The sequence below is a fragment of the Ornithorhynchus anatinus genome, chromosome 3 (assembly GCF_004115215.2).
Source record: "Ornithorhynchus anatinus isolate Pmale09 chromosome 3, mOrnAna1.pri.v4, whole genome shotgun sequence".
In the NCBI taxonomy this organism is placed as follows: domain Eukaryota; kingdom Metazoa; phylum Chordata; class Mammalia; order Monotremata; family Ornithorhynchidae; genus Ornithorhynchus; species Ornithorhynchus anatinus.
In genome coordinates, this window is record NC_041730.1 from 8,184,930 (window position 1) to 8,206,947 (window position 22,018).

Below are 22,018 nucleotides of genomic sequence, written 5' to 3' on the forward strand. Positions count from 1 at the left end.
TGTACTAAGCGCTTGAGAGAGGGCAACGCAACAGAATTCGGAGAGGCAGCATGGCCTGGTGGAAAGAGCACGGGTCTGAGAGTCAGATCACCTGGATCCTAATCCCCGCTAGGCCAATTACTTGCTGCGGGGCCTTGGTCAAGTCACTTAACTTCTCTGTTACTCAGTTTCCTCAACTGTAGAATCGGGATTAAATATCCGTTCTTCCTCCTACTTAGACTCGGGAGCCCCATGCAGGATGGGGACTGTAGAATCGGGATTAAATATCCGTTCTCCCTCCTACTTAGACTCGGGAGCCCCATGCAGGATGGGGACTGGGTCCTGTGTCCTCACCCACTAACTTGAACCTACCCTGGTGCTTAGAAGAGCGTTCGACACCCGGGAAGCGCTTAACCCATACCATTAGAAAACCCAAAACATCAGCAGACTTGTTCCTTGCCCGTAACGAGCTAACAGTCATTCATTCAATCATATTTATTGAGCGCTTACTGTGTGCGGAGCACAGTACTAAGCACTTGGGAAGGCACAGTAGAACAGTAAGCAGACGCATTCCCTGCCCACAGTGAGCTGCCGGTCTACTTTGCAGTGTCGAGGACCATCACCTCCAGCCTACTTCAGAGCTCGGTTTCTCCAGCTTGGTTTCTGCCCCCTGTTCGGTTCTTCCCGATTTGCCGATTCCCCGATCCGCCAACCCCCCCACTTTGACATCCACCCTCCCCCTTTACCTTCCAGAAAATCACACGTGACGTACGTGGGGGTCAGACCAAAGTGAATCTGTCCCCTGATAGGTTGAAAAAATCTGAAAATTAAGTGTTTCTAAAAGGTCATATTCCAGCAGAAAGTCTGTGACTATGCAAAAATGTTGTGATTAGAAATGATTGTGCATTTGGAAAACTAATTTTTATCGAAAGGAAGTAATTTGGAAAACTTCAGGAATGCAATTACAACTGAATGGGCTATTATGACTACTTACACATATTAGATTCCTTTATTACTGTGATATTGCTGAGATATTGAAAAAACACACTGATCTTTTTTCCAAGTTTTAGAAGTGTGCTTCTAATCAGCACAAAAATCTATGACTCTATTTTTTATCTGGAAGCGCGCACGCAAACTGCAGGTTGTCTTTGCTGTGAACATTCTAGCTATTTGAATAAACATTTGCCTCCTTGGATGGATTTTATTTGCATGGAAAAACCTCAAGACTCCATTTTACTTTCACCTGTAGGAGCAAACTGCATGCTTAAAAAAACCCAAAAACTTTAGGAACCTCAATTCTAGTTAATTAAAAAGCGGTGAGAATCTTCACTGAAACACAATTTTTCGTTTCGCTTTGCCGAAGAAAAGATGACCCTTCGGTGTGATCAGTGTTTTGAGATTGACTGCATCATGTACACATCTCAGGACCAAGTAGTTACTAAAGATACTTTTGCTAGCATCCGTATTTCGGTGAGATCACCCAAAAGCACTTTACAATGTAGAGCGATCATTTTTGAAAGGTCTAAATTAACCAAAAGATAACTAAAGTTAATTTAGAGGATCATTTTGAAATCTCGTTCCAGGACCACTCTTTTCGGCAAGCAAAACTTACTTAAAATGGTCTTAGCCTGCATTTTTCAGATTATAATAGCCTATATATCTGATTAATATTGTTTGAACGGACTGCGTTAAAAGTAATGAAAATCAGGGTTTAAAGAAAGGGAATTTAAAATATGTCGGTAATTAAAGCATATTGAAGAAAGCTTATTCTAAGTTTCTTTAAAATAAGAATGTCAAAAAATAGAATTAATTCATGCAGTAATACTTGTGATTTACAGCTTTATTAGTACCAAAAAAACCTTCTCCCGATTGATCTGTGTTATTTCTTAAGCCTATTAGCGGAATAAACTTTGGGTATTGCAAGGGTTTTGATCCTGCGTATTCTTATAACTTCAAACCCGAGTTTTTCAGGGAACCATAAATCAGAGAAATGTGGTGATAGCGACTGCCTCCTTTATATTTTTCAATGTAATTCAGTGGCAAAATATCCGAGTCATCACCATTCATTAACGGTGGACCCTAACTCACAGAAGAAGTAAGACAGAGCAGGGGAAGAGTTTGGGAATGAAGCCCAGAAAAGCTTTCCGGTATGCCAGCATTTATAATAATAATGATAATGTTGGTATTTGTTAAGCGCTTACCACGTGCAGAACACTGTTCTGAGCGCTGGGGGAGATACAGGGTAATCAGTTGTCCCACGTGAGGCTCACAGTCTCCATCCCCATTTTACAGATGAGCAAACTGAGGCCCAGAGGCGTGAAGTGACTTGCCCACAGTCGCGCGGCTGCCAAGTGGCAGAGCCGGGACTCGAACCCATGACCTATGACTCCCAAGCCCGGGATCTTTCCGCTGAGCCGCGCTGCTTCTTTATTTATGAGATGAAGAACCTCATTAATCAGAAAAACAAAGTCCAAGTAAATCACTGTTAAATACGCAGGATTATTATGCATAAACTACTCTTGAAAGGCGTTGGCCAGACTATCTGGCTGTGGATTAAATTATTTTGGGAAGTAGCCAAGTGGAAAGAGCCCGGGTTTGGGAGTCAGAGGTCGTGGGTTCGAATCCTAACTCCGCCACATGCCAGCTGTGTGACTTAATAATAACGTCGGTATTTGTTAAGCGCTTACTACGTGCAGAGCACTGTTCTAAGCGCTGGGATAGATACAGGGTCATCAGGTTGTCCCACGTGGGGCTCATATTCTTCACCCCCATTTTACAGATGAGGGAACTGAGGCCCAGAGAAGTGAAGTGACTCGCCCACAGTCACACAGCTGACAAGTGGCAGAGGCGGGATTCGAACCCATGCCCTCTGACTCCAAAGCCCGTGCTCTTTCAACTGAGCCCCGCTGCTTCCCTAACTTCTCTGTGCCTCAGTTACCTCATCTGTAAAATGGGGATTAAAAACTGCGAGCCCCATTTGGGACAACCCGATCACCTTGTATCCCCCCCCCCCCCCCCCGGCGCTTAGAACAGTGCTTTGCACATAGTAAGCGTTTAACAAATACCACAATATTATAAGAAATCCCAGAAAATGGTGATTTATAGTGATATATCACTATATATAGCTATATAGTGTATATCTAAAGAGAGATATATAGATAGACATATAGTGATATATCACTGTATATAGATATAATCTATAGATGGATATAGATAGATTATAGTGATAATCTGATTTGAACCAGTTATCTTTTAGGTCATTTAACTTTTAATAAAATTGCTTGCAACACAGTTCTTCCTGCGATAGATCTGTATTATTACTATTACATTTGTTTTAAGCCTCCCTACGCGTCAAGCACTGTTCTAAGCACTGGGGTGGGTTTCAAATACCATCATTATTATTAAGCACTTAGTATGTGCCAGGCACTGTTCTAAGCACTGGGGAAGATACAAGATCATCAGGTCAAACACAGTTCCTTTCCCACAAAGGGCTCACAATCTCAGCTCACAGTTGGGAAGCGGCGTGGCTCAGTGGAAAGAGCACGGGCTTCGGAGTCAGAGGTCATGGGTTCGACTCCCGCCTCTGCCGCTTGTCAGCCGTGTGACCGTGGGCGAGTCACTTCACTTCTCTGGGCCTCAGTGACCTCGTCTGTAAAATGGGGATGAAGACTGGGAGCCCCACGCGGGACAACCCGATTCCCCTGCGTCTACCCCAGCGCTTAGAACAGTGCTCTGCACATAGTGAGCGCTTAACAAATACCAACATCATTATTCAGGTTAATGAGGTCGGACACAGACTCTGCCACCTGGGGTTTGCAGTCTAAGTATCAATGAATTGTATGTATTGAGCGCCTGGGAGAGTAGAACATAACAATCTAACAGAGTCGGTGGACACATTTCATCTGCTTCCCGGGGAGAATGTGACAACAGAATTAGCAGCGTGGTAAGGGCTTAACAAATGCCACCGTTATTCAAAGAAGGGTTGAGGCATCAATAGAAGTAGATGGCATTATGGGTCTGTAGAGGTCATGATAAATCTGTAGACGTTTCCGCAGAGGACCGCTGTGGACCGGAGGGGAGGGGAGCTGAGGGAAAGGGGTGATGAAGGAGGGAGGGCTGAGGGGATGGCGGGGCTGACAGGCCGGGCTGAGGGGCTGAGGGGCTTGAGGGGGCTGATGGGGCCGACAAGGCTGACGTGGCCGAGGGGTTGACGTGGCTGAGGGGTTGACATGGCCGAGAGGGCTGAGGGACGGACAAGGCCGACTTGGCTGACGGCTCTGAGGGGCAGACAAGGCCGACATGGCTGAGGGGCCTGAGGGGCAGACAAGGCCGACATGGCTGAGGGGCAGACAAGGCTGACAGGGCTGAGGGGCCTGAGGGGCAGACAAGGCTGACAAGGCTGACATGGCTGACGGCTCTGAGGGGCTGACAGGGCTGAGGGGCCTGAGGGGCGGACAAGGCTGATGGCTCTGAGGGGGCTGAGGGGCTGACGAGGCTGACGTGGCTGAGGGGTTGACATGGCTGAGAGGGCTGAGGGGCAGAAAGACTGACGTGGCTGACGGCTCTGAGGGGGCTGAGGGGCTGATGGCTCTGAAGGGGCTGAGGGACCCGAGGGGCAGACAAGGCTGACGGCTCTCAGGGGGCTGAGGGGCCTGAGGGGCGGACAGGGCTGACGTGGCTGACGGCTCTGAAGGGGCTGAGGGACCCGAGGGGCAGACAAGGCTGACGGCTCTCAGGGGGCTGAGGGGCCTGAGGGGCGGACAGGGCTGACGTGGCTGACGGCTCTGAGGGGCTGACAGGGCTGAGGGGCCTGAGGGGCGGGCAAGGCTGATGGCTCTGAGGGGGCTGAGGGGCCTGACAGACAGGGCTGAAGGGCAGACGAGGCTGACGGGGCTGAGGGGTTGACATGGCTGACGGCTCTGAGGGGGCTGACGGGGCTGCGGGGGTTGACATGGCTGACAGGGCTGAGGGGGCTGAGGGGCCCGAGGGGCTGACAGACAGGGCCGAGGGGCTCAAAGGGGCAGACAAGGCTGACGGGGCTGAAGGCTTGACAGGACTGACGGCTCTGAAGGGGCCGAGGGGTTGACATGGCTGACAGGGGTGAGGGGGGAGATGAGGGCGCTGAAGAGCTGACATGGCTGACAGGGCGAGCTGAGGGGGCTGAGGGGTCGACATGGATGAGGGACTGACGGGGCTGACGGGGCTGACGGGGCGGGTTGAGGGACTGATATAGCCGACGGGGCGAGCTGAGGGGCTGACGGGGCGGGCCGGGGGCTCTGAGGGGTTGACAGGACAGAGCGAGGGGGCAGCGCCGCTAACACTGCTGCCACATGGCTGCCACGGCTGCCGGGCGGGGCGGGGCGGGGCCTCAGCCGGAAGTGGCGCCCGAGCCGAGCCGAGCCGAGCCGAGCCGAGCCGAGCCGAGCCGAGCCGAGCCGAGCCGAGCCGCCTCATGGCCCGCCAGCACGGCGGGCGGGAGGAGGCCCCGGCCCCGGCCCCGGCCCCGGCCCCGGCCCCGGCCCCGGCCGGCCCGACCCCGGAGAGCCCGCCGCCCCCGGCCGGCCCGGAGCGGGAGCGGCTGTTCGGATGGGTAGGTGGGGCGGTGTCCGGCCGCCGGGGGGCGGACGGGGGGGGGGGGGGCGGGGCCTGGACCCGAGAGGGCGGGGTCTGGCGGTGTAGGGGCGGGGCCCGGACGTGAGGGGAGGCGGGGCTTGGACGCGAGGGGGGCCTAGGCCCGAGGGGGAGGGGCCTAGATTGGGGGGGCGGGGCCTGGACCCGAGAGGGCGGGGTCTGGAGGTGCAGGGGCGGGGCCTGGACGTGAGGGGGCGGGACCTGGACGGGAGGGGCGGGGCCTGGACGGGAGGGGCGGGGCCTGGACGTGAGGGGGAGGGGCCTAGACGTGAGGGGGAGGGGCCTAGACGTGAGGGGGAGGGGCCTGGACGAGGGAGGGCGGGGCCTGGACGGGAGGGGCGGGGCCTGGGCGTGAGGGGCGGGGCCTGGACGTGAGGGGGAGGGGCCTAGACGTGAGGGGGAGGGGCCTGGACGAGGGAGGGCGGGGCCTGGGCGCGAGGGGGCGGGGCCTGGACGTGAGGGGGAGGGGCCTGGACGTGAGGGGGAGGGGCCTGGACGAGGGAGGGCGGGGCCTGGACGGGAGGGGCGGGGCCTGGACGTGAGGGGCGGGGCCTGGGCGTGAGGGGCGGGGCCTGGACGTGAGGGGAGGCGGGGCTTGGACGCGAGGGGGGCCTAGGCCCGAGGGGGAGGGGCCTAGATTGGGGGGGCGGGGCCTGGACCCGAGAGGGCGGGGTCTGGAGGTGCAGGGGCGGGGCCTGGACGTGAGGGGGCGGGACCTGGACGGGAGGGGCGGGGCCTGGACGGGAGGGGCGGGGCCTGGACGTGAGGGGGAGGGGCCTAGACGTGAGGGGGAGGGGCCTAGACGTGAGGGGGAGGGGCCTGGACGAGGGAGGGCGGGGCCTGGACGGGAGGGGCGGGGCCTGGGCGTGAGGGGCGGGGCCTGGACGTGAGGGGGAGGGGCCTAGACGTGAGGGGGAGGGGCCTGGACGAGGGAGGGCGGGGCCTGGGCGCGAGGGGGCGGGGCCTGGACGTGAGGGGGAGGGGCCTGGACGTGAGGGGGAGGGGCCTGGACGAGGGAGGGCGGGGCCTGGACGGGAGGGGCGGGGCCTGGACGTGAGGGGCGGGGCCTGGGCGTGAGGGGCGGGGCCTGGACGTGAGGGGCGGGGCCTGGGCGTGAGGGGCGGGGCCTGGACGTGAGGGGGAGGGGCCTGGACGAGGGAGGGCGGGGCCTGGGCGCGAGGGGGCGGGGCCTGGACGTGAGGGGCGGGGCCCGGGAATCAGGAGGTCCTGGGTTCTAATCCCTCCCCCTCCACTTAGTAATAATGTTGGTATCTGTTAAGCGCTTACTAGGTGCCAAGCACTGTTCTGAGCGCTGGGGTAGACACGGGGGAATCAGGTCGGCCCACGTGGGGCTCACAGTCTTAATCCCCATTTTACAGATGAGGTCACTGAGGCACAGAAAAGTGAAGTGACTCGCCCGCAGTCCCCCAGCTGACAGGTGGCAGAGCCGGGATTCGAACCCACGACCCCTGACTCCCAAGCCCGGGGTCTTTCCACCGAGCCACGCTGCTTCTCCATTAATAACAATCACGGTACTTGTTAAGCGCTTCCTATGTCCCGAGCACCGTTCTAAGCGCTGGGGGGGAGATACAGGGTCGCCACGTCGTCCCACGCGGGGCTCCCAGTCTTCATCCCCATTTTATAGAAGAGGAAACAGAGAAGCCAAGTGACTTGCCCAAAGTCACACAGCTAAGCGGCGGGGTCGGGATTAGAACCCACGACCTCTGCCGCCCAAACCCGGGCCCTTTCCACGACACCAAGCTGCTTCACTTGGCTGCCGTGCGGCCCCGGGCAAGTCGCTTCACTCCCCCGGGCCTCAGTTCCCCCATCTGTGAAATGGGGATTGAGATTGGGAGTCCCACGTGGGACGGGGCCTGTGTCCAACCCCGTGTGCTTGTATCCACTCCGGCGCTTAGTACAGTGCCCAGCACCTTGTAAGTACTTAACAAATACCCAAATTATCGTTATTATTGTTATTCTCCCCCCTCTTCCCCTCAGAAGCACCGTGGCATAGTGGATTAGAGCGCAGGCCTGGGAGTCAGAAGGCTATGGGTTCTAATTCCGGCTCCTCCGCTTGTCTGCCGTGTGACCTGGGGAAGTCACTTAACATCTCTGGGCCTCAGTTCCCTCATCCGTAAAATGGGGATGAAGCCCGTGAGCCCTATGAGGGACGGGGACTGTGTCCAACTCGATTTGCTTGTATCCACCCCCGCGCTCAGTACAGTAAACACTCAACAAATACCGTAATCATTCATTCAGTAGTATTTATCGAGCGCTTCCTATGTGCAGAGCACTGCACTAAGCGCTTGGAATGAACCAGTCGGCAACAGATAGAGACGGTTATTGGCGGAAGCGGCGTGGCTCAGTGGATAGAGCACAGGCTTCGGACTCAGAGGGTGTGGGTTCTAATTCTGGCTCTGCTGTTTGCTCTGCGACCTTGGGCGAGTCACTTCACTTCTCGGGGCCTCAGTTCCCTCATCTGTAAAATGGGGATGAAGACTGGGAGCCTCCCGTGGGGCGACCTGATGACCCTGTCTCTCCCCCCAGCGCTTAGAACGGTGCTCGCCACACGGTAAGCGCTTAACGGATACCGACATTATTATTATCACCCCAGCGCTTAGAACAGTGCATGCACCTAGGAAGCGCTTAACACATACCCTGATAATGATGATAATTCCCCGTCCCTCTCCCCTCTACTTCCCCCAGTTAGCACGGGCCCGGCAGTCAGCAGGACCTGGGTTTTAATCCCAGCTCCACCACTTATCCGCTGCCGTTTGACCTTGGAGAAGTCACTTCACTTCTCTGGCCTCAGTTTCCTCATCTGTAAAACGGGGATTGAGACGGTGACAATTTTGCTTGTCTTCACCCCAGTCCCCCAGCTGCCAAGTGGCAGAGCCGGAATTCGAACCCATGACCCCCCGACTCCCAAGCCCGGGCTCTCGCCACTGAGCTCCGCTGCGTGTGCTTCGCACCCCCCCCCCCAGCGCATAGAACAGTGCTTGGCACGTAGTAATTATTATTAATTACTATTTTTCGAGAAGCGGCGTGGCTCAGTGGAAAGAGCCCGGGCTTTGGAGTCAGAGGTCATGGGTTCGAATCCCGGCTCGGCCACTTGGCAGCTGGGGGACTTCGGGCGAGTCACTTCACCTCTCGGCGCCTCAGTTCCCTCATCTGTCAAATGGGGACGAAGACCGTGAGCCCCACGTGGGACGGCCCGATCCCCCCGTGTCCCCCCCGGCGCTCAGAACGGTGCTCGGCGCATAGCGAGCGCTTAACAGATACCAACGTTATTATTATTAGAGTAAACGCCTAACAAATACCTTCATTATTATTACCGTGAGTGAATGAGTAAAGTCGGGAGAGCCTGGACAACCTTCCGAAACCGCGTTCCCCGCCCCCCAGCCTCGAGACGTGCAGGCGGGCACTTGAAAACCGCGGACCCCGACCGGAAACCGATTCTTTTCCGTATTCAAAAAGAAAACGCGTTCCGTGTCCGCAGGGCGCGAACAGCTACGGACAGCTCGGACTTGGCCATAAAGAGGATGCGCTTTTACCTCAACAGCTGAGGGATTTCCGCCCGTCTCGGCGCCTCGAAAGCGTCGCAGGAGGAGGAGGACACTCCGCCGTGGTGACTGGTAACGCTAAAGCCGACTTTTCCGAGATTGGAAACTCCTCGCCGGCAGGGATCGGGAATACCGATCCTGTCGGAGTGGATTCTGCACAGAATAAAACTCCGGGCACAGCAAGTGTAAGCTCGCTGTGAGCAGGGAATGGGTCCGTTTATTGCTATATTGTACTCTCCCAAGCGCTTATTCGTTCATTCAGTAGTATTTATCGAGCGCTCACCGTGTGCGGAGCACTGGACCGAGCGCTCGGGACGAACAGGTCGGCAACAGATAGAGACGGTCCCTGCCGTCCGACGGGCGCGCGGTCTGAGCGGGGGGGACGGACAGACGAGAACAAGCGCTTAGTACGGCGTTCCGCACACGTAAAGACCGACCGCTCGGCGAAGAGCTTCGGTCGAGAAGCGGCGCGGCCCCGGGGGGGGGGGGGGGTCAGCGGGACCTGGGTTCTGATCCTGGCTCGACCTTCGGCAAGTCCCTTCGCTTTTCTGGGCCTCGGTTCCCTCCTCTGTCAAATGGGGATGAAGACCGTGAACCCCAACCTGGTTACCTCGCATCCCGCCTCTGCCCCTTGTCGGCCGTGTGACCGTGGGCGAGCCGCTTCACTTCTCTGGGCCTCGGTGACCTCATCTGGAAAATGGGGATTAGCCGTGAGCCCCACGGGGGACGGCCCGATGACCCCGTACCTCCCCCGGCGCTTAGAACGGTGCCCTGCACGTAGTAAGCGCTTAACGGATACCGACCTTATTAACTGCTCCAGAGCTTACTACGGCGTGGCTCAGTGGAAAGAGCCTGGGCTTTGGAGTCAGAGGTCAGGGGTTCGAATGCCGGCTCCGCCACTTGGCAGCTCGTGTGACCGCGGGCGAGTCACTTCACTTCTCTGGGCCTCGGTGACCTCACCTGGAAAATGAGGATTAAGACCGGGAGCCCCACGTGGGACGACCCGATTCCCCCGTGCACATAGTAAGCGCTTAACAGATACCGACGTTATTATTATTATCGCTGTTGCAGTGCCCGGCACCTAACGATTAGCATTGAGGATAAATGCTAAATAGAAACCATCGATTGAAGTTTTATACAGCCAGGTTTGGCAAGCGGATAAGGGGCTTGGCATTAAGTTTTGTGGAGAAGCTTTTCCTTGGAGTGCTCCGCGCGTAGTAAGCGCTTAACAAATACCAACGTTATTATTACTTCCATCTGTGGGTTCGTTCCCCTCTACAGCCAACGGTGAGATCTTTTTCTTGGCTAAGCGCTATTTTATTTATTTTCTAAATTTGATTTTAGCCCTCGAATCCTAGACGTTTGGCACGGGGGCACGCTAACACGATTCAGAATACACCCGAGGCGTAGCGTGGCCCGGGGGACCGAGCCCGGGCCGGGGAGTCAGAAGGACCTGGGTTCTATTCCCGTCTCCGCCACTGGACCGCCGCGTGACCTTGGCCAAGTCCCGTCACTTCTCCGTACCTCCGTTCCCTCGTCGGTAAACCGGGGATTAAGACGGTGAGCCCCAGGCGGGCCGGGGACCGCGCGTCCAACCCGATTCGCCCGTGTCGATCCCCGCTGTCGGTACAGAGAAGCAGAGTGGCTCAGCGGAAAGAGTGAGAGTGGAAAGGCTTGGGAGTCACCGGTCATGGGTTCGAATGCCGGCTCAGCCACTTGGCGGCTGCGTGACTCCGGGCAAGTCACTTCTCCGTGCCTCAGGTACCCCCGCTGTAAAATGGAGATTAAGGCCGTGGGACAACCTGATCACCATCATTCGTTCAGTAGTATTTATTGAGCGCTGACCACGTGCAGAGCACCGTACTAAGCGCTTGGAACGGACAAATCGGTAACAGAGACGGTCCCTGCCCTCCGACGGGCCCACGGTCTAATCGGGGGAGACGGACGGACGAGGACGACGACAGTAGATAGAATCGAGGGGAAGAACATCCCGTTAAAACAACAGCCGATAAATGTATCCTCCCCGGCGCTTAGAACATCGCTTCGCACGTAATAAGCGCTTAACGAATGCCGTTGTTATTATCATTATTACAGTGCCTGGCACACGGTTAAGCGCTTACCCAATACCGTAATAATAATAATGTTGGTATCCGTTAAGCGCTTACTATGTGCCGAGCACCGTTCCGAGCGCTGGGGCAGATGCGGGGTCATCGGGTCGTCCCGCGTGGGGCTCGCGGTCTCCATCCCCATTTTCCAGATGAGGTCACCGAGGCCCAGAGAAGTGAAGTGAGTCGCCCGCGGCCGAGCCGGCATTCGGACCCGTGACCTCTGACTCCGAAGCCCGTAGAGACTTTTCTTCACATTATTAAGAAATGCCACCGCTGAGGGTAACCGTTTCGTTGGGTTGTCTTTTTCTTTAAAGATCTCTGGAGTTGACGAGAAGCCGCAGCCGGAGAGGTCTGCCCTCTTCGGTTAACTGAAATCTCTCCGGGGCCCAAGCCTCACTGGGATCTTTTTTTCATTCCGCAGCTTCCGGGGAGCTCTTTGTGTGCGGTCTGAATAAAGACGGGCAGCTGGGCCTCGGTCACCTCGGGGAGGTGCTGACCTTTACGCCCTGCCCCTCCCTCTTCGGCCGGCGCGTCGCCCAGGTGGCCTGCGGCTGGGATTTTACCGTGATCCTCGCGGGTAAGTCCGTCCGTAAGGACGGGGAGGCGGTTAGCGACGCCGCTCCCCCGGAAATAGGTTTGCGATCTCCCTCCGGTCGGTAAAAAGCCTTTCTAACCGGCGACAGGTCCACGTGGGGCAGAAGGGAATTGAGGGTGGTGGAATTCAGGTCAGGGGCCAGGAATTCTCTTTTCACCGTGCAAGCGACTGTGGAAAAGGTCTTTCTCCCAGGTGCGCCCCGCCTTGACCTTTCGATCTTTGAAATGTATTGATCGGTTAAGAGACCGACCCTTTTCCGTTACGATAACGACGACGACGGCGGTCCTCGTTAAGCACGGAAAACAATGGTGATTGTTAAGCGCTCACTATGTCCCGAGCACTGTTCTCAGCGCTGGGGTAGATCCCGGGTCATCAGGCCGTCCCACGTGAGGCTCACCGTCTTCATCCCCATTTTACAGATGAGCTCACTGAGGCCCAGAGAATAATGATGTCGGTGTTTGTCAAGCGCTTACCTCGTGCGGAGCGCTGCCCTCGGCGCCGGGGTAGATCCGGGGTCATCGGGTCGTCCCACGTGAGGCTCACGGGCGATCCCCGTTTTCCAGACGAGGTCACTGAGGCCCAGAGAAGCGAAGTTCATCCGGTAGTATTTATTGAGCGCTTACTATGCGCGGAGCACCGGACTAAGCGCTTGGAATGAACAGTTACTCGCCCACGGTCCCCCGGCTGACGAGCGGCAGAGCCCGGGAGTCGAACCCGTGACCTCCGACTCCCGAGCCCGGGCTCTCTCCGCCGAGCCCCGCCGCTTCCCTGTCGTACCGTACTCGCCCAACCGTGTAGTAGGGCGATCTGCACCCGGGAAGCGCCCGGTCGTTCGATCGGGGGCATTTATTGAGCGCCTCCCACGTGCGGAGCACAGGGCTCTCCAATACCGTCGGTCGAGCGACAGATGGAGTGCAGTCTCTCCACGGAGCCCTTTAGGCTAGACGGGAGAGAGAGTCTCTTCGGCTCGGCGGTGAGGGACGGCCTCCCCCCTCTCAGGGCGGCACCTGGAGAGTCTCCGGTCCTCTACCGGGCTCGGCTACGGGAGGGAGCGTCGGGCGGGGGCCTGTCCGTTCCGTTCCCGGCTTGGCCGGTGGCTCGCGGGTAGAGCTCGCCTCCTCCGAGAGGGCCTCCCCGACTGAGCTTCCCCTTTGCCCTCCGCCCCTTCCCCCTTCCCCTCCGCCGAGCCCCCCCCCCCCTCCGCTCCTCCCCGTCTCCCTTCCCGTCCCCTCAGCACCGTGCTCATCTCTCTATATTATTTACCACCCCGTTTATTTTATCAACGGGGTGTCCGTCCCCTCGATTCCACGTATCGCCATCGCGTGGTCCGGTTTTCGTCCGTCCGTCTCCCCCGATTAGACCGGGAGCCCGTCACCGGGCGGGGATGGTCTCCGTCCGGTGCCCAGTTGGACGTGCCAAGCGCTTAGCGCACTGCTCCGCGCGCGGGGGAGGCAGCGCGGCTCAGCGGCAGGAGCCCGGGCTCGGGAGTCGGAGGTCACGGGTTCGACTCCCGGCTCTGCCGCCCGGCGGCTGGGTGACCGCGGGCGGGTCACTTGGCTTCTCTGGGCCTCAGTTCCCTCATCCGGAGAATGGGGATTGACCGCGAGCCTTACGTGGGACGACCCGATGACCCCCCCGTCGTCGACAACAGTTAGGCGAATTAGAAAGGGTCCGTTTGGTCGATGAAGAGACGGAAGACTCCGAGAGGACGGGACAAAGAACGGGACGGTAGGAAAGTGGCGAGCGGGCCGTTCGCCCCGGTGGGGTACGGGTGACCGCGGCGCCCCGATCCCGGCCCGCCCCGCCAGCTTTATGGGTACGGCGGTCGGGGCGAGGCACGCGTAGTAACGGTAACCCGTCGGTAAGCGCTTTCATGATCCCGTGACACCATCACCCTATTTGTTTTGTTAATTTGGTTAATTTCGTTAATGAGACGTACGTCGCCTCCGTTCTGTTCAGTCGCCATCGGTTTTTACGAGACGGCCTCCCCCCCGACTCTATTCATCGCCATCGTCCTCGTCCGTCCGTCTCCCCCGACTGGACCGCGAGCCCGTCGCACGGCAGGGACCGTCCCTGTCCGTTGCCGACTTGTCCGTCCCAAGCGCTCGGTACGGTGCCCCGCGCGCCGTAAGGGCTCGGTAAATACCACTGGAGGAGTGGAAGTGACGCCCGACCGGTCCGCGGGAGAGCGGCGCGCCGCGTTCGAAGCGGCGCGTGGTGGAGGAGTTTCACGCGGCGTGGCCCTTTTACAGTCCACGCGGCACAGGCAGCGGCGCTGGCGTTTTACAGGTCACACGGCACAGGTCCCCTGACGTGGGGTTGAGGCTGGCCTCCCCGTTGCCAACCTGAGGCGATCCGCAACACCCCGTGTCGCCCCCAGCGCTTAGAACGTAGTAAGCGCTTAACGAATACCAACATCGTCATCATCATCATCATTATTATTAGTAGGCCTTCGATAAATACCGTTGAACGGCTACCAGTCAAAACTCCCCCACGCTGGGCAGCGGCGGCACGGGAGGGAGGCGAGGGCGGAGACTCTCGGAACGGTGCCGTGCACACAGTAGGCGCTTAACAAATACCGACGTCATCGTTATCGTCGTTACCGCGCGGAAGGCGGCGACGGTAAAGCGCTTCCGGATTTTTACCGAGGAAACTCTGCGGATGCGCCACCGGAAGGATCGCGGAGGGAGAGCGGGACGTTCTCGGAGAGGCGCGTCCCCGGCGTCGCCACGGGTCGGGGACGACTCCGCGGCGTAAGACAAGACGAGGGATAGTTCAGTGGATCCCTCGAAGCCTTCTCCCCGCTCCCCGGCTCCTCGGTATTTATTCCGAAATCGTGATCGTGGACGGGGAACGCGTCCGTTTATTGTCGCATTTGCCCTCCCAAGCGCTTAGTTATACTAATGGTAGTGTTATTGGCAGCCGTTAAGCGCTTACTACGTCCCGAGCACTGCCCTAAGCGCTGGGGAGGATCCAGGGGGATCAGGTTGTCCCGCGGGGGGCTCGCAGCCTTCATCCCCGTTTTCCAGATGAGGTCGCTGAGGCACAGAGGAGTGACTTGCCCAGAGTCACGCAGCTGCCAAGTGGCGGAGGCGGGATTTGAACCCGTGATCTCTGCCTCCCCAGCCCGGGGGGGGGGGGTCTTTCTCTAAGCGGCGCGCTCTGCACGCGGTAAGCACCCGGTCGATACGATGGGATGAGTGAATAGCGGTCGCGACACTCGCCGTCCTTCACCGTTTTTCCGCCGCAGGAAACGGCCAGGTTCTGACTTGCGGATCCAACTCTTTCGGTCAGCTAGGGGCACCTCGAAGACCGGCAAGCTGTATCGTCCCGCAGGTCGTCGAGGTAAAAGATTTAACGGGCCACGCGGATGATAATTCCTCTGGAAATTTTTGGACTTCCTTCTGAGGTCGTTTCGGGCAGGGTTCTTGTCTGCCGAATCTCTCGTATTGCAGTTTCCTAAGCGCCCAGTACAGTGCTCGGCGCACGGTGGGCGCCCAGTAAGTACGATCGAGTGAACCAACGCTCTGCACCCCCTAAGTACTCGATAAATACCGTCGATCGATTGAAGTGTTTGGTGCTCACTGAAGGAAAGCTGACAGTGGCTTCTGTTTGTCGTTGAGACGGGGTAGAGTTAATGATAATAATAATAATAATAATAACGATGGTATTTAAGCGCTTGCCATGTGCCGGGCCCTGTCCTAAGCGCTTGGATAAGCTGATCAGGTTGGACGCAGTCCCCTGTCCCACGTGGGGCTCACGGTCTCAGCCCCCCATTTGACAGATGACGTCACTGAGGCGCAGGGGAAGGGAAGTGACTCGCCCAAGGTCACGCAGCAGACGCGTGGCGGCGGCGGGATTAGAACCCGGGTCCTTCCGACTCCCGAGCCCGGGCTCCATCCGCTAGACCACGCTGCTTCTCAGTTAGAAAGGATTTAGGAAAACAGGTCGGTTCACTCTCCCTTTCAGGAGATGGTGATAATACCGTTGGTATTTGTGATTCATTCAGTAGTATTTGTTGGTTGAGCGCTCACTCTGCGCAGAGCACCGTACTAAGCGCTTGGAACGTACAAATCGGTAACGGATAGAGACGGTCCCCGCCCTCTGACGGGCTCACGGTCCCATCGGGGGAGACGGACGGACGAGGACGGTGGCGATGGATAGAATCGAGGCGACGAACGTCTCACTAAAACTATAGCAAATAAGTAGAATCGATAATTATAATGATAATAATAATGTTGGTATTTGTTAAGCGCTTACTATGTGCAGAGCACTGTTCTAAGCGCTGGGGGGAGACACGGGGGAATCGGGTCGTCCCTGACGTGGGGCTCACGGTCTTCATCCCCATTTGACGGATGGGGTAACTGAGGCCCAGAGAAGCGAAGTGACTTGCCCACGGTCACGCAGCTGACAAGTGGCAGAGCTGGGATGATGTGCGTCTCTTTAACCAAGGGCTTACTGTGGGCAGAGCACTGTTCTAAGCGCTGGGGGTCACTTCCCTTCTCGGTGCCTCAGTGACCTCGTCTGTAAAATGGGGATGAAGACCGTGAGCCTCCCGTGGGACGACCCGACGTCCCTATAGCTACCCCGGCGCTTAGAACGGTGCTGGGCACGTGGTAAGCGCTTAACAGATATCAACGTTATTATTATTACTATTCTTCTCTGTGCCTCAGTTCCCTCATCTGTAAAAACGGGGGAATTAAAAAATGTGAGCCCCACGTGGGACAGTCTGATTACCCTCTGCCTACCCCGGCGCTTAGGACAGTGCTCGGTACCTAATAATCGCTTAACAAATACCTGTAGTAATTATTATTACTATTTTTATGATTCCTGAAAAATCTCAGAGGGTAAAGATGGACAGGACTGCCCTTTTTTGTTCCAGTTGCACTTTTAAAGCACTTAAAAGTGGGGTAGATATAAGATCGTGATTACGTCGTCTTGTTTCGGTCCGTCCGTCTCCCCCGGTTAGGCCGTGAGCCCGTCAGAGGGCGGGCAGCGTCTCTGCCTGTCGCCGAATCGTCCGTTCCAAGCGCTTAGTCCAGTGCGCTCCGCGCATAGCGAGCGCTCAATGAACACTCTCGAATGAATGAATAAGATAATCAGGTTGTACACAGTCCCTGTCCCACTGACGTTATATTGAACGTAACTGTTTTCTGTGGTGTTTGTGAATTGGTTACTACATGCCAGGCACGGTTCTAACAGAGTATTCGGGTTTGACACAGTCCATTCATCCGGTCGTATTTCTTGAGCGCTCGCCGCCTGCAGAGCACCGTACTGAGCGCTTGGAAAGTACAGTTCCGCAACCGACGGAGACGACCCCTACCCAACAGCGGGCCCCGTAGCGTGGCCTGGTGGGAAAAGCCTGGGCCCGGGCGTCAGAGGACCCGGGTTCCGATCCCGGCCCCGCCGCCCCCGCCCCGCTGTGTGGCCCCGGGCAAGTCACCTCATCTCTCTGTGGCTCGGTTTCCTCAACTGCAAAATGCCACCCGGGGCTCACGGACTTTACCCCCATTTTGCAGATGAAGTAACCGAAGCCCAGAGAAGTGAAGTGACTCGCCCAAGGTCACCTAGCAAATACTTTCTCAGATGAGTTTCGTCATAATAATAGTAATGTTGGTATTTGTCAAGCGCTTACTCTGTGCCAAGCACTGTTCTCAGGGCTGGGGGAGATACAAGGTAACCAGGTCGCCCACGTGGGGCTCACGGTCTTCCTTCCCATTTGACAGAGGGGGGAACTGGGGCCCAGAGAAGCGAAGTGACTTGCCCGAGGTCGCGCAGCTGCCAAGGCGCAGAGCCGGGATTCGAACCCACGACCCCCGACTCCCAAGCCCGGGCTCTTGCCGCTGAGCCGCGCCGCTCCTCTATCCCACCGCAGATGGAGCCCGCATATCTCCGTAGTGAGTTCCATATAAAAAAGGATCTAAAGCCAGAGCGTACTCTTCTCACGTTATACTTAACGTACTTTTGATGCTCTCTGCGTAGCGTTTAGTAAGTGCCGGGCCCTCTTCTGAGTACTAGAGTAGATACGGAGTATTCGGGTTGGACCACGGTCCCTGTCCCCCCCTGGGGCTCACAGTCTCAACCCCCGTTTTCCAGGTGAGGTAACCGAGGCCCAGAGAGGTCGAGTGACTCGCTGGAGGTTACACAGCGGAGAAGTGGGGGAGCCGGGATTAGGACCTGCCCCGCGGGGCCTGGGAGTCAGAGGGCCTGGGTTCTCACCCCGGCTCTGCCGCTGGCCCGCTCTGTGGCCTTGGGCAACCCGCTTTACGTCTCTGGGCCTCGGTTTCCGCATCTGGAAAACGCGGATTCGATACCCGGTCTCCTTCCGACCTAGATCGGCAGCTCCAGGTGGGACGGGGATCGTGTCTGACCGGATTATCTTGCATCTGCGCCAGCTCTAAACAGAGTGTCTGGCTCAGGGTGAGCTCTTAACCGGCATTTCCTTAGAAGATTTGAGGATTAAAAATATTTTCTTTTACGGACCTGGGGGGGGGGGTCAGAGGTCATGGGTTCGAACGCCGGCTCCGCCGCCTGGCAGCCGTGTGACCGCGGGCGAGTCGCTTCACTGCTCTGTGCCTCGGTGACCTCGTCTGGAACCTGGGGATGAAGACCGTGAGCCCCACGTGGGACGACCCGATTCCCCGGTATCTCCCCCGGCGCTTCGAACGGTGCGCTGCGCGTAGTAAGCGCTTAACGGATACCGACGTGATTATCATTATTACTGTTTCGGATTGATTTTGGTAGACCTTGAAGGAGAAGGTGGTGCATGTTGCAGCCGGACTGAGGCACGCGTTGGCCGCCACAGGTAACTACGCCGTTTGTTTGAATTTGAAAAATTAATTTTTGGGTTAGAACCCAGTAATTTGGGGGTCGATTCATTCCGAGAGGTGCTAGGCCTGGCTTTCCCGGTTGCCTGGGCACCACGTTTCTACCAGCAGGAGAAGGGAAGTCAGGCCGGAGGTAAGGCGAAGCGGGAGATTTTCATTCGTTCGCTAGTATTTATTGAGTGCTTACTATACTAATGCTGGTATTTGTTAAGCGCTTACTATGTGCAGAGCACTGTTCTGAGCGCTGGGGTGGATACAGGGCGATCAGGTCATCAGGTCGTCCCGCGTGAGGCTCACGGTCGATCCCCATTTTCCAGATGAGGGAACCGAGGCCCAGAGAAGCGAAGCGACTCGCCCACGGTCCCACAGCCGACGAGCGGCGGAGCCGGGAGTCGACCCCGTGACCTCCGACTCCGAGGCCCGGGCTCTTTCCGCCGAGCCACGCTGCTTCCCTTTACTATGTGCAGAGCGCTGTACTAAGCGCTTGGAATGGACAGTTGGGCGACAGAAAGAAAGAGACGATCCCTGCCCAGGGACGGGCTCACGGTGTGAGCGGGGGAGACGGACGGACCCAAACTAGACGACTGAATAGCAGTGAATAGAATCAAGGTTTCGGTGGGAGGAATTTGTTTTGTCGCTTGGATCTTTTTGTCGCTCGAAGCAGCATGGCCTAGTGGATAGAGCGTGGACCCGGGAGTCAGAAGGTCACGGGTTCTAGGCCCGGCTCCTCTGCGCGTCCGCTGTGTGATCTTGGGCAAGTCACTTCACTTCTCTGGGACTCGGTTACCTCATCTGGCAAATGGGGATTCAGACTGTGAGCCCAGTGAGGGACGGGGACTGTTTCCAACCCGATTTGCTTGTATTCTCCCTCAGCGCGTAGTACAGTGCCTGGCTCATAGTAAGCGTTTAACAAACACCACAATTATTGTTTTCTAAGATGTGCACTTTTTAAAAAAAAAATTCTCTAAGCCCTTCCTATGAGCACCAGAGTAGATATAGGCCAAGGTGACACAGCAGGTGCAGAAGCAGGACTAGAACTCAGGCCCTCTGATTCAGTCCTGGGCTCTTTCCACTAGACCATGTCGCTTCTCTTACCTGAATGAGGCTCATTTGCTCTTAATCAGATCACAATCGATCATTCAGCCGATCTACGGTGTGTATTTATTGAGTGTTTTTTAGAAGCTGAGCACTGCACTAAGCACTTGAGAGAGAACAGTGCACGGTAGAATCGGTGGATGTAATAATAATAATTCTTGGTTACGCGCTTATGACGTGCCAAGCGCCGTTTTAAGCGCCGGAGTAGATACAGGTTATTCAGGTTGGAGACGATTCCCCGTCCCACGTGGGGCTCACGGTCTCGATCCCCGTTTGACAGATGAGGAAACTGAGGCATAGAGAAGTGAAGTGACTTGCCCACGGTCACACGGCGGACAGGAGGCAGAAGCGGGATTATGCGTTCCCTGCCCCCGAGGAGCTCAGAGCGTAGAGGAGGAGGAGGCAGGTCGTAAAAGAAATCACCGATAGGGGAACGGGTGAGTATAGTAATAATAACTGTGGTCTTTGTTAAGCGCTTATTATCTGCCAGGCACCGTACTAAGCGCTGGGGTTGGTAGAACAGTGCCCTGCACACGGTAAGCGCTTAACAAATACCGACGTTATTATTATTGTCACAAGCAAATCGATCTGGGCACAGTTCCCGTTCCACACGGGCCTCACGGTCTTAATCCCCATTTTAGGGTAGCAGGCCCGGAGAAGTGAAATGACCTGCCCAAGATCACACAGCAGACAAGTGACGGAATCAGGGTGATAGTAACTGTGGTACCGTTAAGCACTTACCATGGGCCAGGCGCTCTGCTAAGCGCCGGGGTGGGCCCAAACGAATCGGGGTTGGACGCAGTCCCCGTCCCCCGTGGGGCTCACAGCCTCAGTCTCCACTTTAATCATAATAATCATTATTACGATGCAGTGTGTTAAACGCTTCCTCTATGCCAAGCACTCTTCTAAGCGCTGGGGTAGATGCAAGGGGATCAGCTTGCCCCCCCCCGTGGGGCTCCCGGTCTTCACCCCCGTTTTCCAGATGAGGGAACCGAGGCCCAGGGAAGTGACCGGCCCAAGGTCACACAGCAGACGAGCGGCGGAGCCGGGAAACGAGGGCCCGGTCGCGGAACGTCTCTTGAGAGGGATCTGTTTTTAATGGGACTTCGCAGGCGGGCGAGATTGGCGGAGTGTGGGACGTGAGGAAAGGGGGAGTTCCGACCAGAGGGAGTCAGCGGCCAGATAGATGGGTGTTTGGCATAATTACTTGGTCGATTCCCTAAATTGGGATCATCTAGGCGCGTCCTGGGTGCCGATCCGAGGGACCCGGGGGGGGGCGGAACCGTGTCGGAGTCGGGGGTGGTGTTGAAGCGGTTCCCAGTATGCGTGGGGGCACAGTAATAATGATAATAATAATAATAGTGTCGGTATCCGTTAAGCGCTTACCGTGCGCAGAGCACCGCTCTAAGCGCCGGGGGAGATACGGGGTCATCGGGTCGTCCCACGTGAGGCTCCCGGTCAATCCCCATTTTCCAGATGGGGGAACCGAGGGCCAGGGAAGCGAAGCGACTCGCCCACGGTCCCCCAGCTGACGAGCGGCGGAGCCGGGGGTCGAACCCGTGACCTCTGACTCCGAAGCCCGGGCTCTTTCCGCCGAGCCGCGCTGCTCCCCCAGCAGAATCTCCGGCTACGTGCCGAGGCCTCCCTCTGCCACACCTCGCCCCCTTTTCCTTCGGAGATGGCAGATAATGAGAAGCGGCGCGGCGCGGCGGAAAGAGCCCGGGCTTCGGAGTCAGAGGTCACGGGTTCGAATCCCGGCTCCGCCACGCGTCAGCTGCGTGACTTGGGGCGAGTGGCTTAACTTCTCGGCGCCTCGGTTCCCTCATCTGGAAAATGGGGATGAAGACCCGTGAGCCCCACGTGGGACCACCCGATCCCCCCGTGTCCACCCCAGCGCTTAGAACGGTGCTCGGCGCCTGGTGAGCGCTTAACGGATACCGACATTATTATTATTATTATAGGTAGGGTCAGAACGAAATTAAGATCGACCGTCAGCGGGAATGAGAAGAGCAAGTCAGGGTCCTCCCGGATTTGCATTTTTGAGGGTATAATTCTTTCGCCGCCTTTAATGACGACGCGATCCTTTCCGCGCCTTTGCCTTCCAAACTGCAAGACGGGGTTTGTCAGAATAAAATGAAAGTCAGCCTCAGCAGGAAGACGAGGAAGCCAACGGGGACTCTCCCGAACGCTCCTTCAGGGCAGGGAACGTTGTCGTTCGAT

General features: G+C 57.1%; 1 protein-coding gene across 1 annotated transcript in view; it reads left to right on the forward strand.

Annotated features, from left to right (window-relative positions):
• The first annotated feature begins 1,347 nt into the window (after window positions 1-1,347).
• Window positions 1,348-22,018, forward strand: part of SERGEF (secretion regulating guanine nucleotide exchange factor) — a 273,746-nt gene continuing 253,075 nt past the window's right edge. The window contains exons 1-6 of the mRNA XM_029061709.1: window positions 1,348-1,449; window positions 5,495-5,569; window positions 9,110-9,245; window positions 11,703-11,858; window positions 15,127-15,221; window positions 18,621-18,681. Of these exons, the coding sequence (XP_028917542.1) occupies window positions 1,348-1,449; window positions 5,495-5,569; window positions 9,110-9,245; window positions 11,703-11,858; window positions 15,127-15,221; window positions 18,621-18,681 (625 nt within the window). The remainder of the gene's footprint in view (window positions 1,450-5,494; window positions 5,570-9,109; window positions 9,246-11,702; window positions 11,859-15,126; window positions 15,222-18,620; window positions 18,682-22,018) is intronic.